This window comes from Mastomys coucha, unplaced genomic scaffold (assembly GCF_008632895.1).
Source record: "Mastomys coucha isolate ucsf_1 unplaced genomic scaffold, UCSF_Mcou_1 pScaffold18, whole genome shotgun sequence".
In the NCBI taxonomy this organism is placed as follows: Eukaryota; Metazoa; Chordata; class Mammalia; order Rodentia; family Muridae; genus Mastomys; species Mastomys coucha.
In genome coordinates this window covers 91,893,581-91,911,160 of record NW_022196900.1, presented here as the reverse complement: position 1 = coordinate 91,911,160, position 17,580 = coordinate 91,893,581, and the positions used below count along the sequence as shown (strand labels likewise).

General features: G+C 48.7%; 1 protein-coding gene across 1 annotated transcript in view; it reads right to left on the bottom strand.

The window, feature by feature from the left end:
* Positions 1–17,580, bottom strand: part of Stpg1 (sperm tail PG-rich repeat containing 1) — a 45,109-nt gene that overhangs the window by 17,830 nt on the left and 9,699 nt on the right. Inside the window, exons 3-5 of the mRNA XM_031379065.1 lie at positions 16,059–16,177; positions 8,382–8,483; positions 3,856–4,026 (exon numbers count right to left, since the gene is read on the bottom strand). Coding sequence (XP_031234925.1) covers positions 3,856–4,026; positions 8,382–8,483; positions 16,059–16,177 — 392 coding nt within the window. The remainder of the gene's footprint in view (positions 1–3,855; positions 4,027–8,381; positions 8,484–16,058; positions 16,178–17,580) is intronic.

The following is a 17,580-nucleotide window of genomic DNA, read 5'->3' as shown; positions in this document are numbered from 1 at the left end:
TTCAAAAGGGATGGAGTGATGGTCTGGCCTCCAAGGGCACCTGCTTTAAGGTATACACCACACATACACACACACACACACACACACACACACATCATATACACACACTTAAAAAAATAAACTTTAAAAGAAGAGAAGTATGATTATAAGAAAATTCTCTTTCTATATTTCTGTATGCTGGATTTCCATAGGGCTTAACTGTATATTATTCAAAGTATGAATGTGTTACTTTCCGTCACCTTAAAACAATCATGAACAAAATCCAGGCGCTCCATGGAGCTGGACAAATGGCTTAGTCATTACAAGGGTTGCTGCATAAGTATAAGAGCCCGAATTCGCAGCCACAGTACTCATTATAAAAAGTCAGATATGGGCTGGAGAAATGGCTCCACGTTTAAAAGCACTGACTACTCATCCAGAGGTCCTGAGTTCAATTCCCAGCAACCACATGGTGGCTCACAACCAACTGTAATGGGATCCAATGCTCTCTTCTGGTGTGTTTGAAGACAGCAAAAGTACACTCACATATATCTTTTTTTTTTAAAAAAGAAAGGCACAGTGACATACATCTTGGGAAGGTAGAGTCAGGAGGATCCCTGAGACCCATCAGCCGGCCCATCACCAAGGCCTCTTTCTCAAAAACAACATCATCATTGTCATCATCATCATCATCATCATCATCATCATCATCATCATCATCATCATCATCATCATGTAAGAAAGACAGCAATTGAGGAAAACACCCTCACTTGCACACGTAGATGCATAGACACACATACATATACACATACACACACCACGCATGTATTGGCAGAAAGAAGCAACTCTATTCTGGACCTTGGTTCATCTGCAGATTCACAGCTGTGTGGGCCCAGAGGCCATTCATTTGATGAGAGACATTTATCACATGCTGCTGTGTCCAGGGCCCCATAGGCATGTACAGAGGACTGGGAGAACCCGGGCCAGACTCGAGCTATACCTCGGACACAGAGGGGTGCTCACGGTGACAGAGCTGAGCCTGGCTCCCAGGTGGCCTGGCTCTCTCTGAATGCAGATCACCCCTGGACACACATTTCCTTCCTCCTGAAAACCCTACTCATCTCCACTCAGAACCCACAGTGCAGGCTGGAAGAGGTGTTCTAGAAACTTCCTCAGGTCACATCCCACCCTTCCCACTGCCCATCGGGGGCTTCCCAGGGCACAGAGAACAAAGTCCAAACTCTCCCTGGGGTCTTAAGGGACATACTGAGATAGCCCCTGTTGGCCTGTGTGCTCTCCTCTCCTCGTGCAGCCTCCTGGCTCAAAACGCCCTGTGGCCCCATAGTTCCTGTGGCCCTAGGAGTTAGATGAGCTAACTCCTTTCCTGTCTCAGAACCTTTGCACATGCTCTTCCCTCTAGACTTTCTTCCTTGGTTCTCAGCCTCTGAGGTTTCTCTGACTACTCAGTCTAAAGGACATAGATACTTCAACCCTGAACCCTGTACGAATCTTCTTAGGTTCCAAATGTTTATGTTTATCTCCCTTAAAGCTAGCGCTCTCTCGCGCTCTCTCTCTCTCTCTCTTTCTCTGTCTTTCCCACTCTCTGTCTCACTGTCTCTCTCTTGCTGTCTCTTCTCTCCTCCTCTCTCTCTTTGTCTCTATGTTTCTCTCTCTCTTGTCTCTGTCTCTATGCCTCTCTGTCTGTCTGTCTCTCTCTCTCTCTTTCCCACTCTATTTCTCTTTCTTGCTCTGTCTCTTCTCTCTCTCCTCGCCTCTCTCTGTCTCTGTTTCTCTCTCTCTCCTGTCTTTGTCTCTCTCTCCCCTCTCTGTCTCTATGCCTCTCTGTCTGTCTGTCTGTCTCTCTCTCTCTCTCTTTTTCTCTCTGTCTTTCCCACTCTCTGTCTCTCTTTCTTGCTGTCTCTCCTCTCTCTCCTCTCCTCTCTCTCTGTCTCTATGTTTCTCTGTCTCTCTCTCCTCTCTTTGTCTCTCTCTTCCCTCTCTGTCTCTATGTCTCTCTGTCCTTCTCTGTCTCTCTCCCCTCTGTCTCTCTCTCACTCCTATCTTTGCTTCTCTCCCTCTCCTCTCTCTGTCTCTCTGTCTCTGCATATGTGTATGTGGTGTTCCTGTATACGGACACATGTGTGGAAGCACTGAGCTGGGAAACTGAAGGCAGGGATACCCCCACACACCTTAGCATCTCCTATTGTGAGCCAGAATCAAGTGATCCTATCCATTAAATACAATGTTCTGATAATTCGTTAGGAATTAATGCAAGGCCTTCATTATTCGAGGCCCAGCTGACTCCGCCCATGCAAACCCCTGCTGCCACCATCACATGGTCATCATTAGAGTCCAGCTATTCCAGTGGAACATTCTAGAACAGCATGTCCAAGACAGTAGTCACAATCAGCCCTGGAAACTTCACTGACCCAAACTTAAGGCTGGCTATATAGGACAGATATGCGTCAGACTGCAAAGACTTCAATGAGCTAAGAGTCCTCCTGAGATAGCTCATTAATAATCTTATGTCATCTACATGTGATTGCTGTCAAAACAAGAACATTTTAGATCTGCTGGGTTAAGTGAGCTATATTACAAAAGTTAATTTCACCTGCTCCTTTTTAGCTCTGTACGATGCTACTAGAAATTTCTAAATGACACAGCTGTCCCCCATCAATTTACTACTGCCAAGTCCTAACCCAGCAGCCCCCTCCCTCTGCTACCATCCTCCCCGACCCTGTCCTCCGCTCTGAGCATGCTACAATTGACCAGCCTACTCACATAGAATGGGCAGAAGCCATGTAGAGAGTGATGACTTACAAATTGTGCTTCAGAAGAGGCATTTGAGGATGAGGTATGTGAGACCAGTCTTTTGAAACACAGCCCTTCACCATGTTCACCTTCTGTGTGGGCCACACCCTGACTCTCCCCCCGCCCCCAGCCTCCCAAGGCAAGTGTCATTGATTTTATTTTATAGTTATGCTTCCACAGACCCCATGACTAACCAAGGACAGCTCCTCCTCATGCCACCTCACTCCCGCTTCTCTGGGACTACTGTGCAGGCCCATGAGCTGCGGGGCTGTTCTCATTCATACCTAGGTTCTCCCACTGAGTATCTTCATCAAGTCTGGAAGGCAAACATATATGCCCCCATTCTACAGATCAACAAACTGAGTACTGAAAAAGACTGGTGGAGCATAGGTAAGGCACAGAGGGTGGCAGAGTGGAGACCTGAGCCCAAACTTCCTGCAGCTACCCCTTCCCACCCATCCTATTCCACCTAGAGCACTATTGTTAACACACGCACGCACGCACGCACGCACACACACACAGAGAGGATTCCAGACACCTTTCATCTCAACAGAGTGAGGGGACAGAGACAGGTAGAGATCTCTGTTAATTTGAGGCCAGCCTTGATGACATAGCAAGTTCCAGGACAGTAAGAGTTACGTAGTGAGGACCTGTCTCACAAACAAAGCCAACAACAAAAACATTGACAACGTTCACACAACAGAAAGAAGGTGGGTTTTTTCTTATCAAATTCTAAAAAGTAAACGGATAATGTCACGTGCTGAAGCAGTAACCATATGCCTGCTGTGACAGGGGGCAATCACGTCCCTGACAGGCTAGTCTCTACAGGGGTGAGTGGGAAAAGTCAGCTCCTTGCCGCCTACCACTGCTGCCCACCTATTCTTCAGATTCTCCCAACCACGTCACCCCGCCCCACCCCAGCATGCTCACAAATGCTCCCTGGTGGCTGACCTCAGGGGTTAAGATGCTGTTTCCCCATGCCTCAGTCTCTTCCCTGCCCGCTGGCAGCCCACCCTCTCACCCTCTCAGCACAGGCACTGGACAAGAGCAATCTGATGACCTTACATTGTAATAGTTCGGGGCAGGGGTTTCGGATTTTTCCACTTTCATGAAGCTTGGCAGCTGAAACATACTGGAACAGGAATTGCTGAAGTCCTTCTTAGAAACCAACTCTGACCGGATGGTATATGCGTTTGCAGCAGGATTTTTAGAAATGATGGGGCTCAGCCGGGCACACTGAGGAAGAAAAGGAGAATTAGCATTGCCAAGTGACCCAGGGGCTGGGAGGGACAGGTCAAAAGCAGAGGTCCTTGCCCCCAGTCCATTGTTGTTCGATTGTTGGTTGGCTTGTTTGTCCGATTCTTTGTTGAGACAGAGCCTTAAGTCTGTAGCCCAAGCTAGCCTAGAGCTCACTGTATAGCTCAGGCTAGCCTCAGACTTGCAGCCTTCCCTGCCTCGCTTTGGGAGTGCTGGGGTGCTAGGCACTAGCCACCATGCCCAGCTGGCAAGCATGTTTTCCTTTAAGAGGCGAGACTGTAGCAAGTGCCAGTGGTAATCGGACCTCGAGCTTTGAGGGCTTGCTCTTGGGAAATGCAAGTTCAGGCCCGTTCTGACTTCTGTAAACTAACTCACAGTATTCATCACCTGTTTGGGACCTGGACAGAATGACTTTCCCGGCATCACATTTTCACAGTGTCCTGTGCCCCACCACCACCACCACGCCTGCCTCATCAGCTGTGGGGCGACTCCCATGACAGGAAAGGTGAGACGGCTCCCCGTGGTTTTTTTTTTTTTTTTTCAGGGAGCCGCTCACTCATGCCTCCTCTCCTTACTGTGTTCTTGCCAAGTGGAGTGGCACATACATGTGGTTCAGGATTTGGGAGGCAGAGACAGGATGACGGCAAATTTGAGGCCAGCCTGAGCTACACAGTGAGACACTGTTTCAATAAATAAATAAATAAATAAATATCACTCCAAACAGCAGCAAATCGCTGCATCAATAAAACCCTAAAATACTTATGTTTCAACAGGACTGGTTCCAGGCCTTCCAGGAAAGCACAATAAAGTATTTTCAGTTCAAAACCAAACACAATCAGTGTTTGCCAAATGAACGGGGGCAAAAGCCATAGAAACTCGGTGATAACATCTCTTTACCCTATGACAGCATGGCTGGTATTAGAGTCTGATAAAACAAGAACGTTCCCATGGTTTTACCATGAAAGGCTTGGGAACGCTGCCGTGGGGTTTCTCCACTCAGTGGAGGTCAATAACCGCACAAGCACAGGGGGCAGCTGAGCCATTCCCTCCACCCGCTTTGAGAGGGCAGCTGGAGATGGCTCTCGACGGTGGTATGGGGCTTGGGGTTTCAGCAGAAGCAGACCTGTGCTAGTCTGGATTCTAACCCAGGTTCAAACCCAAGCTCAAGTTGCGATGCTCCCCAGTGTTCTGAGCAGCAAAGCCTTCAGCAGCCTTTGGTTTGGGGCCAATGGTTTACCGAGAAACTCAGCTCTGCTAGTAAAGTGGTGTGGGACCAACATGTTCAGCCAGGAGGTCTGCTTCCACCTGGTGACCAAGATCAGACATGACGTTCAAAAGAGAAAACGAGTCAGGAGGCTCGGCCCTAGAGAAACCTCGAGCGTTTCTTCCCCATCCTGGTATCTTCTTGCCTTCAGAGACTTATTGCTTTTATGTTTGGGGGTCAGGGGTGAAACTTTCCGGTGATGCCGAGTTCTCTGAGGCACCATAGCAGGATTAGTGTTGGCAGTATCCACTCCCCAGTTCTGCACCCCTGCATGTCTCTGCCGGGCCTGTGGTCTCCACTCTGCCCCATGCTGCCACTTTCGAACTTCTCCGGACACATAAGAACTCCACTGTGCAGTGGCAATCCAGAAAGGCCACCAAAGTCCCCACCCATCTGCCTCATTTAGCTTCCTGGTCAGAGCTGTAGAAGATTCTAGAATTAAAAACTCAGAGTGCCTTAATGAGGTACTTTATATCATTTGAACTTTGAGGCATGACAAGTCTTCTCAAAAGGCTGGGTGTTGTAGCCCTGACAGTCATGAGGAAGTGTGTAGAATTTGTAAGCCCGTGGATATTTTGGGGTGGCCTCACCCTAAGCACATTCCTCCTGGGCTCTTATGATCTCCCTCTGAGGCAGGAGGCTCAAATTCCCTGTGTCTCGGGATCTGGAAGTGGGAAAAGGCTCTCTGTCTCTCATTGAGGTTGGACAGTGCCGGGCTACAGTCAGGTATTACAAACCCTTAGGACCCCCTTCCCAAGGAGGAAGGGACTCAAGCCTTTACACGAATAAAGCTGGGGCTGGAGGGATGGCCCAGACATCCTAGCACTTCAGGAGAGGACCTGGACTCTATTCCTGGCACCCACACCAAGCATCGAGTTTCTAGGGACCTGGTACCCTCTGCTGGCCGCTGCAGGTATGTGCAACTCCTATGTGCATTACCTTCTTCGCCCCTCCCCCCACCTCACTCAACACACATAACTGAAAACAAATCTCGTATTTAAAACAAGAAATATAAAGCTGAATCTTAGGGCCATCGAAGGGAAAGAAGCCCCCTATCTCCTTTCTTCTGGGTCATTTTTTTTTTTAAAGAGGCAAAAGGCCTGATTGGATTGTGTAACACTCAGGTCTTCCTGAGCCTTCTCTCTTGGATGGGTAGTTGAAACCACTCAAAGGTCACAGCCAGTGAAGCCTGGCAGAGTCCTGATTCACTGTGTCACTAATCCAGACCCTTCATGGTAGGGTGGTAGTACACGGTTTGGCAAAGGATGGTCTCAGAGAGAAGCTAGGTGCTTTGGGCAGTCTGAAGGGTGACTCGGGGACTGAGAGAGCTAGCTCCTGCTTGTTTACAATGTTCAGCAATTTCAAAGTCTGCCTCACTGCCTCCAGGGAGTCTCTGAGGCAACTGGTCCCAGAAGGGCAACGTGCTTGAGGTCACATTGGGGCTCCACAGCTGAGTCAGGATCAGGCCTCCGGGCCTGTGGCCAATGCCTTGTGACTCGTGCGGCACCTTGATGCTTGCTTTGGGGTCTTTCTCTTGACACCAGGCTAAAAACCTGGCTATCTATCCTGTGACTTTGCTGCGGGCTCCAAGACCATGAGCCATCACTCCAAAGTCAGCTTGCTCCTGAACATTCCCCACTGCCAACCCAGCTCCCAGCAAGAGGCGGCTGCGTTTGGTGGTCCCTGAATGGTCCCTTGGTGTGAGATTAATAAGAAAACGATCCCCGGTGTCAGACACTGTGTGCGTCTATGCAAGAGGCAGTCATAACCTTTCCAGGGACAGGCAGGCACATGTATTCTATTGATGTCAGTCTCTGGCCCTGCTTTCTCAGACACTGCTCCACCTCAGGCAACGTGGCTCTGACTTGGCCCTTCCCCTCCCTTGCTTCCCTTAAGGCTGAGGTTGTAGTTTAGTGGTAAGAGCCTTGGTGCCATCCTCAGCACGCACACCAAGACAGAAGACAGAGGAACACAGTTTTCACCCATGTCTGCTCAGGGTCAGAGCTGTTCCAATGTCTATGTTTGACCATAAGAAAGATGGAGTCCCAGGAAGGAGCAGGGAGATTCCTGTATCTCAGGCCCAGTGTGTGTTCTCTTCCCTCAGTCTCTCTCTCTCTTCTCTCTTCTTTCCTCATGCACGTGGACTGTGTTCTCTGTCTCTCGGTGTCTCTCTGTCTCTCTGTCTCTCTGTGTATCTGTCTGTCTCACTTGCTCTGTGTATATGTCTGTCTCTCTGTCTCTGCCTCTCTGTGTGTCACTGTGTCTGTCTCTGTCTGTGTGCACATGTGTGTGTGCATGTGTCTGTCTCTGTCTCTGTGTGCCTCTCTGTCTCTCTACTTCTCTGTCTCTCTCTTTACTACGAGGCACTGATATCAATGCTCTGAGGCCAGTGTAGAGAATGTGGAGGTCAGAGGTCGGCTCTCTCCTACCACATGGGCCTCAGCAATGCAACTCTGGCCATCGGCTTTGGCAGAGGTACTTCTCCTCCTCCGAGCCATCAAACTGTCCCCCTGGGGTTTTGTTATTGTTGTTGTTGTCCCATCCAAATTCCCAATGATTTGAACAACCCAGTTATATGAAGCAAGTGTTAAAAATCATTTTCCGCCGGGCGGTGTTGGTGCACACCTTTACTCCCAGCACTTGGGAGGCAGAGGCAGGTGGATTTCTGAGTTCGAGGCCAGCCTGGTCTACAGAGTGAGTTCCAGGACAGCCAGGATTATACAGAGAAACCCTGTCTCGAAAAACCAAAAAAAAAAAAAAAATTATTTTCCTTTCGGGGAAACACAGCAATTTCCCCGGCATGCCTCAAAGCCTCAGGAAGACGCCTGCTTCTTTTGCTAGACAACCAAGGCCTAGTTTCTCTTCCTACCTTGTCCACACACACATCCATGGAGACAAACGGTGTAAGGTCACGGGGTCAGATTTACCTTTGTGAAATCGCAGGAACTGGTTGCTGTCTTAATCAGGACAGGGATGGTTGGAGAGAAAGGAGCAGCTGCCTTAATCAGGATGTGTCATTATGCAGTGACCAGGGGACATTACTGACCGGGCAACACCCCAGGGCTCTCACCGTGGAGGGAAAAGTGCAGGTTCCTCTCTTGGAAAGAGAGACACTGTTGAACACTGGAGACTGGTGGATGACATTGTAGAACCCAGGGCCCGGGATGTCATCCTGAGAAGGACAAGAACGCAGTGTCACTGGGCACGGCAACTTCAACACGCTTTTCCATCAGCCTTCCATCCATTAGCGCTAAGCCTCCTTCTAATCCCACAGGGCAGGCTCCACCATAATAGAGCTGACAGCCTGGCTTCACGTTTCTCTGACTTGCCCAATCTCTACCTCAGTGACCAATAGGAGGGGCTGGGATTCTAATTCTGGTTGGGTCTCCCCAAGGCCTTGCTCTTTCCACAGAGTCGCCATCCTGAGTTCTAGGGCGACACTGCTTTGGCGGAGATTTCGGTTTTCATGTCATGAGGGAAATGTACTGGTGCGCACGTCAGCCTTCGTGGACTGGCTCAGCCAAGCCTGAGGTAAGGGGAGGGTGACCGATTTTACGGTAACCACACCCCACCTGACTCAGCTTCCTCCTGAGGCCTCTAAGAAGGGAAATTGGGGAGTGTTTCTGTTTATAAAGCAAAAGGAAACAAAAACAATCTTCATTCCAAACAAGGCCATCTTGAACTTGGAGACAAAGTGAGGCACACATGGGGCCCAAGGGTAACTTGAGGCTGGGGTACCGGGGAGCAGGCCCCAGAAGCTGTGCTCAGAGAAGCTCTGCTGCGTCCAGCTCCTTCCTGGTGCTCGTTACTAAGGGGGTACCAGCGTTGACAAAAGCCGAGGAGCAAGTGACATGAAGTGAGGAGGTACTTCATTGTCTCGCAGAGCTTCCTGGTCCTGCCCGCTGCCGGGAGCTGTTCGAAGCTAATCTCATTTTCACCACCACCCAATGAGGAAGGGATTACTGTCCCTGTTTCACCAAGAGGGCACATGCAGATGAATCTGTCCAAAGTCCAAATGCTAACTACACGGTGTGTGCTCTCAGAAGTGGGCCTGTCACCAAAGCAACCTAAAAATCCAGAAGCCAGGCATGTGGGGCCACAAGCAGTAAGCAGTGAACCCCAGATCTGAGCCGGTGGACCCTGATGGCAGAGTCTTCTAGCACCACTCTGCAAATCCAGATCCTTCCTAACTCCTCGGTCTGCTGCCTCATCCAGGGAGGGAGCTGGATGGACCACTGGTGCCTTCCAGAACTTTCCAATCTGGAAAGTGGGGACAGAGTGACTGGAGGTTGATTATAAAGAAGAGAGGCAAAGTTGCTGTTAGCAGGGTCTTGGAACAGATGTGTGGCACACACACACATATACACAAACAGACACACACATACATACACTCACACACATATGTATACATATACACTCATACACTCATACACAACTCACACACATACACCACAACACACACATACATACATACTCTCACACACACATACACACACACTCACACACATACACTCACATACACTCACACACACACATATACACTCACACACATACACATCACACACACACAGGTGAGACATTCACACACACAGGTGAGACATACACACACACATACATATACACACAGGTGGGACACACTCACACACATACACACCACACACACACAGGTGAGACATACACACACAGTCACACACACATACACATTCACACACATACACACCACACACACACAGGTGAGACATACACATATACACTCACATACATACATACACACATACACACACACACAGGTGAGACATATACATGCATACACATACATTCACATACACTCACACACACATACACACACTCACACACATACACACCACACACACACAGGTGAGACATACACACACATATACTCACACAAACATACACACACTTACACACATACATACCACACACACACAGGTGAGACATACACACACACACACACACACACACACACACACACACACGAGGCAGACAGGGAGAAAAAGAGCAGAAGGCTCAGTCTCCCAGGCTAAGAGCCAGAGATGCTGCAGACTCATCAGTTTCCCAGGGTGCAGTTTGCACACTTTTCCCCAAAAGCGCACTAAGACTTCCCAATGACTGGCTCACTGAGAAGATGGGATCAAAAGCGAGACGTTCTAATGTTGCACAATGGGCAAAGACCTAGCCAGTCTCAGGACAGAGTCTTCCAACCACGGACACCAACTGCCTCTCAGATGAGGCTGTATGGAGAAAGAAAAATCCTTCCCCAGGGCTGTGAACTGGAAAGTCTCAGTGCTGGTCGGCTCCGAGCAACTCTCCTCAATGGGCCTTGGTCGGCTCCATGATCGTGAGCAACTCTCCTCACTGGGCCTTGGTTTCCTTGTCTATGAATCTAAAGTGCTGGGATCCTCATGAGGCTCCAGGGTCCCCATCTACAGCAGGAGTTGCAGTGTGACTGATTATGATGATGATGTATAGAGGGCTGGTGAGAAGACTCAGCCGTGAAGGGCACAAACTGCTCTTCCAAAGGCCCTGAGTTCAAACCCCAGCAACCACATGGTGGCTCACGACCACCCGTAATGAGATCTCTGGTGTGTCTGAAGACAGCTACAATGTACTTACACATAACAATAAATAAATCTTTAAAAAAAAAAAAGATGATGTATATAAATGTTTTGTCTGCTTGTATGTATGTGAAACACGTGTGTGCCTGAGCACCCATGAAGGTCAGAAGAAGGTATTGGATCCTCTGGTACTGGAGTTATAAACAGTTGTGAGCTGCCAGGTAGATGGTAGGAATTGAACCCAGGTCCTCTGCAAGAGCAAGTGCTGTAACTACTAAACTATCTCTCCAGCCCCGGATATGTGACCTCATAGGTCCAAACGGTGGGCAGAGAAGACATCTATCTCTCTAGCTCCCGGTCCATCCGCACACACCCACAGCTCTGTCTCCACCTATCCAGTTCATCACAGACAACAGCTAGCTGTTCTTGCTTAAGTATAGCCTGTGAAGTATGTGGGACATACTTGTTCTAAAAATAATTAGCTATTTGCAATTCTAATTTATCCAAGCACCTGTATTTGTCTTTGCTAAATCTGACAACTTTACTGGACATCCATCAACTGGGTCAGACTGCCAAACAGCTACGGTCCAGAGCAAATGGGGATAGGGATGTCACCGTTTAGCCTGTGGGGACGAAATTTACTCTCGATGAAGGTCCAAGAGAGAATCCTTTGGGCTGAAGCATGCTGGAGCTGGCCTGTGAAGGGAGCCATTAAAATCCTGACCGTGGTCATTGAAATCGGCCGCTACAGTGTACTTACATATAACAATAAATAAATAAATTTTTCCAGGCTCGGGTGGAGGGAAGAGCTGGATTACCTTCTTTTTTTTTTTAAAGATTTATTTTAATGTATGTAAGTACACTGTCATTGTCTTCAGACACACACTAGAAGAGGATCTGCTGCCCTCTGGGGCATTATAGATGGTTGTGAGCCACCATGTGGTTGCTGGGAATTGAACTCAGGACCTCTGGAAGAGCAGTCACTGCTCTTAACCGCTGAGCCATCTCTCCAGCTCATGGATTACCTTCTTATTATCAGGCCCCAGGGGGCTCCACAGGCACAGAGAAAGAACCCTGGCGCAGAGGCCCCTGGGAAGCTGCCGGAAGTGGAGTGGGACTCATCCATCCCCTCGGTCTCGTAGATAAGACACCTCAGAAGGCAAATACCAAATAATCAAAATAGAATAACTGCCCACCACAGTCGTAGAGCTTTGGAGCCGGGGCCACCCGCGGGCATGGGACTGAGCAAGCGGTGGGTGGTAGGTGTGTTCCCTTCCTCTCAGCCAGCACACACCTTGGGTGACACTTGGTGGGGAAGCACTTAGAGCGCTCACTGGACTGGCAGTCTCTGCAGGTGTGAGGAGTGGCAGATGATGACCCCTTTCCACCTGACCTTGGGATGGGCCTGAAGAGGTCACAAGGGAGCCAGCATTCAGACCCTGAGCCTGGGGATCTTCCCAGACCTGTGGGGGAGGTCCAACTACAGAGCCTAGAGCCAGGGATGACGTCCTACATACTGTGGTTTTCCATCTAATATCATAAATTCTGTCTGAGTTCCTCTCTAGCCTTAAATGGTTTCATCACAGTTTAAACCCTGGCTTCTGACTGGAAGGGTAGAACTCCTGTAGAACAACCAAGTTAGCTGGCTACCTAGTTAACCTTAAATGGTTTCATCACAGTTTAAACAACCAAGTTTGCTGGCTAACTGCTTGGCTTCTGAAGTGCTTTTCTATAGCCCAGGCTGGACTTCAACTCACTATCTAACCAAGGATGAACATGAGCTGCGGGCTGTCCTGCCCCAGCTTCCCAAGTGCTGGAACTGCAGCACAGTCAATTTCATCGAGCATTTTACGAGCTACCATGTAGGTGCTGGGAATTGAACTCAGGTCTTCTACAAGGGCCACAAATACTTTAAACCACTGAGCCATTTCTCCAGTCCTTTCAACCATGGAACTTAAGTGCTCCCCTCTCCTTAGAAGACACGGTGTCCCTGTCCTACCAGCACGTGTTCATTCAAGTGAAAGATTGGCATCGGGTTTGACAGCCTGCAATGCCACCCCCAGGAAGAGCTAAGCTAGTGTAACATCCTGATTTGTAAGGGGAAGAAGCAGATACGGGCCAGACCCTTATAGCTACTTAGCTTGGGAAACTGAGTATGATGGAGCAGAAGCTGGGTGACACGAACAGAAGTGTCCAGTGGGCTGTGTCACGGAGAGCCATGTCTGCTGGAGAATGTTAAGTTACCTACACGTTTTACTCCTAGCAATCCAAATGGCCAATTTAGACACACGTCTGTCTGTGCTGTACCATCTGTGTTGGACCCTCATCCTCCCCGTAGTGAGATTAAAAAAAAAAAAAATCTTGCTGGCAGTAACACAAGCCTTTGATCCCAGCACTCAGAAGGCAGAGGCAGGTAGATTTCCGTGAGTTTCAGGCCAACCTGGTCTACAGAGCAAGTTCCAGGAGGGTCAGGCCTACACAGAGAAACCCTGTCTCAAAACAAAAGCATGAAGGGGACACATGAGCCATAGCTTGAGAGCAGAGTTCAGAGGACAACCCAAGAGAGTCCATTCTGGAAGTGGGTACCTTTAGCCCCGCCCCCCGAGCGACCACACTGGCACCCCAAGGGTGGGATTCTTACAGGGGCTGTAAACTGGGTCTGAGCTTCGGCTACTGCAAAGGTGAGTGCCTGCCTGCTTGCCTCGGAGGATGCTGTGTTACGGCAGGGCTAAGTGGGTCACTGCTCCAAGGTGAGCAGCTGACGGGGTGTGGGCTCAGCACAGGGCGTGTGTGGCTCCTGTCTTAAGCAGGGGAGGTTTCAAATCTGTTGTTAACTCGAGTTGCCTCACTAAATTACTGGGTGATGCCGCGCAGGCGCGTTGCTTCTCCGTGCTCATTTTCCCCCAGGAGAAATGAAATGGGCACAGATCTCGGAAGAAGTGGGTTTCTCTGTGCCTAGGACGTGGGGATTATATAACGCCTCGGTAATTACATAACCCCGACTCTCATGTCACAGACGAGGAAACCATGGCCACAAAGGACCAGTAGTTGCTCTCAAGGCTCTTGGGTAGGGACAGGGAACACAGGGATCGCTGTAGAGATGCCATGCTTCTGCAAAATAAAAAAATGCTTTCAAAGGCCTAGATGGAAGGCTTCCTGCCAGATGGATGCCACTACACTGGAAAATTTGGAACCAAACTTCTGAGCCGGTTGATGGTCATGCTGTCACCCCTGGGCAAGGGACAACATAGGATTCCACAGGGTGCTTTCAGCTCCTGGATCAAAGTCTTCAGAGCCTGCCATGTGGGCTGGAGCCCGGGACAGGAGCACTTATAGCCCTCCCTGGAGATCGGTCTGTTTTGCCAAGGTCGTTCCAGAAGCATGCGCTGACTTTCATCAAGCAAATTTACAGCCTCGAAGGCCAGAAAGGCAGGCGTGGCTCGGTGTGGAAACAGTGAGAGGTTTTGGAGTGAGCTGTGCCTGGGTTGAGGCCTAATTCTTTCGACGTTGATTCAGCAAATATTTATTTAGAGCCTCTTATGTGGCAAACCCGGGGCTATGTGGCCCAGGGTGGGTCACTCAGCCTCCCTAAGCCTCGGTTTCCTCTTAGGTTAAATGAAGATGCTAAACCCTCTCTTTTAGTATTGTTCTGTGGGAGCGGTGATATGATCTAAGAAATGCTTTAACACTTATTAGGGATTGGCCGGCGACAGCTACTATCCCTTTTGTTGGAAACTGAGCTACAAACACCCTGGATGTGGACAAGTTACACACTGTCACTAAAGCGTATCAACGGGAACCCGCACAGCAAGTAGGGAAAGAGCCTGACAGCTAAAATACAGAGAAACTAGAGAAAAAAAGAAGGAAAAGGATTTCTCTGTGTAGCCCTGGCTGTCCTGGAACTCACTCTGTAGACCAGGCTGGCCTCGAACTCAGAAATCCACCTGCCTCTGCCTCCCAAGTGCTGGGATTAAAGGCATGCGCCACCACCACCCGGCCACTACCCATGGTTTTAAAATGTGTGTGTGCTGTGCTGCGTAGTGTCGGCTTCAGAGAACCCTGAGGTAATCAGGTTAAAAGAACTAAATCTGCTCTATAGTTCCGAGATCCAGCTCACAGGCTTGGGTTGTGGGCTTTGCCAGGGCCCCTCACTAGGGTCTCTCACTGGTGTCCAGAGCGGGGTGCTCCTGCCCCTCCCCCGCTGCCTGGGGGAGGTGGGAGGATGACAGCCGCCTGCAGGGTGCAGCAGAAGGTAACTAGGACGACCACCCCAAAGGAATGCTACTGTCAGGGTCCTACTTAAAAACATGAGGGATGTGGAGAGAAGACTCTACCGATGCCTTGAGTTGCTACTGCCCCCTGCTGGTGAGAAAGGAGAAGCTCAAAGCCCAGGAATAAGTTAAATAAAGGTTGGCCAGCAAACATCCAGAACTTTCCCAGCTTGGAGATCTGGAGAAAAGGGGGTTGAGTGGAGACAGCACAGGTATATTTTTATTTTTTAGTTGCATTTATGTATTTATTTGTGTGTTTGTACATACCATGGCATACACGAGGAGGTCAGAGGGCAACTAATAAAAGAGCTGGTTTCTCTCCAGCTAAGCCATCTTACCAGCGGCCCGTAATACTAATCAGAACTGTTTAAGGAATCTTTTAAACAGAGGAGCTCATTACTAACACAACTATAAATTTACTAGAGACATGTTTTTTCACGTGTTATCTGGGGAGTTAAGTAATTCCCTTTGATGGATCAGAGTGGGCCGGTTGTCTTCTGCTATCTACACATAGGTTTGGAAGATTCTGTATTTTTATTCTTTTCAACATAAAGATAATTTTGGCTACAGGGTATGGAGGCAGATTTCAGCTCAGATATACAGGTGGCCAAGGAAAAAGTACTGAGTACAAAGCCAGCCAGGATACCCAGCAAGACCCTGAGTTATATTTCTGAAGCCCACATTATATATAAAGTCCTGAGGTAATCCCAAACACAACAGATACGTCCAACAATTGATCTAACAGTCAATCAATGAATGTCAGGCTGGTTCTTACCGTACTGACAGTGTGCCTCCTTACAGGATGGTACCTGCCCTTGGGTGATACTGCCCTCTGCTGTTCATAGAGAAACACAACAGCTAAAATCCAAACAAAGAATTTTGAAGGCAACTGTCATTTACCTTTTTGCTATAAAATCTCCTGGTTTGGCTGTTAAATCCCTTTTTTTCTGATTCTGGGACTATTGACGCCCTGTATCTATAAGGGATGGACGATTGAGTTGGGTACGCAGCCGTAAAACCTAGACAACAACAAAAAGATATCCATCAGCACCCGCGCTGACAGTGTTGGCTCAATGCAACGGAGAGGAAAACTGTGGAGTCATACTAGGCTGGGGATGTAGCTCAGTTGGTAGACAGCACATCCTCACGCCTCCTGGTTCCATGACATGCTTGGGTAGTGGAGGCCGGGGGATTAGAAAGCCAAGGTCATCTTTGGCTACATAGTAAGTACAAGACGGGGCTGGGATAGGCAGTCTCTCCAGGGGCTGTGAGGTGCAGCCGGTCTGCCCACCTTTGTGACTCAAAAAGATACAACCTTTCCTTTTGCTTAGCGGTTTTCTCTCAGATGCTAGCTAGCACCAGAGGATGCTGATAATATTAGTAGCTCAGATTTCCTTACTCTTTCTCCACAGCCCCCTTTCCCATGAGTGGCTGGCTGGCTAATGCCACACAGCTGAACTCCACGGTCAGTGTGGTGCCTTCTTCTTCTTTTCTCCCTTCTCCTGGCAGCTGTTTAGATTTACAGCTTGTCTGCTCTGTTTTCTTTCTTTTCCTTTTCTCTTTAAAGTTCTAATAAAACTATCCTCTTTGAATTAAAGGCAAACATGCAATACAGGGTCAAAGGATGGCTCAGTGAGGCAAGGGCTCTTGGTGCTAAGCCTGATGCGCTGAATCCAATCCCCAAGATCCCCATGGTGGAAGGAGAGAACTAATCCCCAAGAGCTGGGCTGTGTTGTCCACATGTGCTCCATAGCGTGCAGACACAAAATAAATAAGTATAATTTGGGAAAATTAAGATGGAGACTGAAAAGATGGCTCAGTGGTTAAGAGTACAGGCAGCCCTTCCAGAGGACCCAGGTTCAATTCCCAGCACCCACATGGCAGCTCACAACCATCCGTAACTAAAGCTCCAGGGGAATCTAAAACCTTCTTCTGGCCTTTTCAACCACTGTGTGCACATGATGCGCAGACCCAAATATATAAAAATAAAATAAATGTTTTTAAATTAAAATACTTAATGCAAAAAGTGAGCAAATAAAGAATAGGCAAATAGAGCAGTCAGTAAATCACAAACCAACAGACACTCAAAACAGTCATAACCACATTAAATATTAATGGTCTGCACATTTCAGTTAGAAGACAGGGAATGGGGCTGGAGAGATGGCTCAGCGGTTAAGAACACTGACTGTTCTTTCAGAGGTCCTGAGTTCAATTCCCAGCAACCACATGGTGGCTCACAACCATCTGTAATGGGATCAGATACCCTCTTCTGGTGTGTCTGAAGACAGCTGTAGTGTACTCATATACATAAATAATTTTTTAGAAGAAGAAAAAGAAAAAGAAGAAGAAGAAGAGGAAGAGGAGGAGGAGGAAGAGGAAGAGGAAGAGGAAGAGGAAGAAGAGGAAGAGGAAGAGGAAGAGG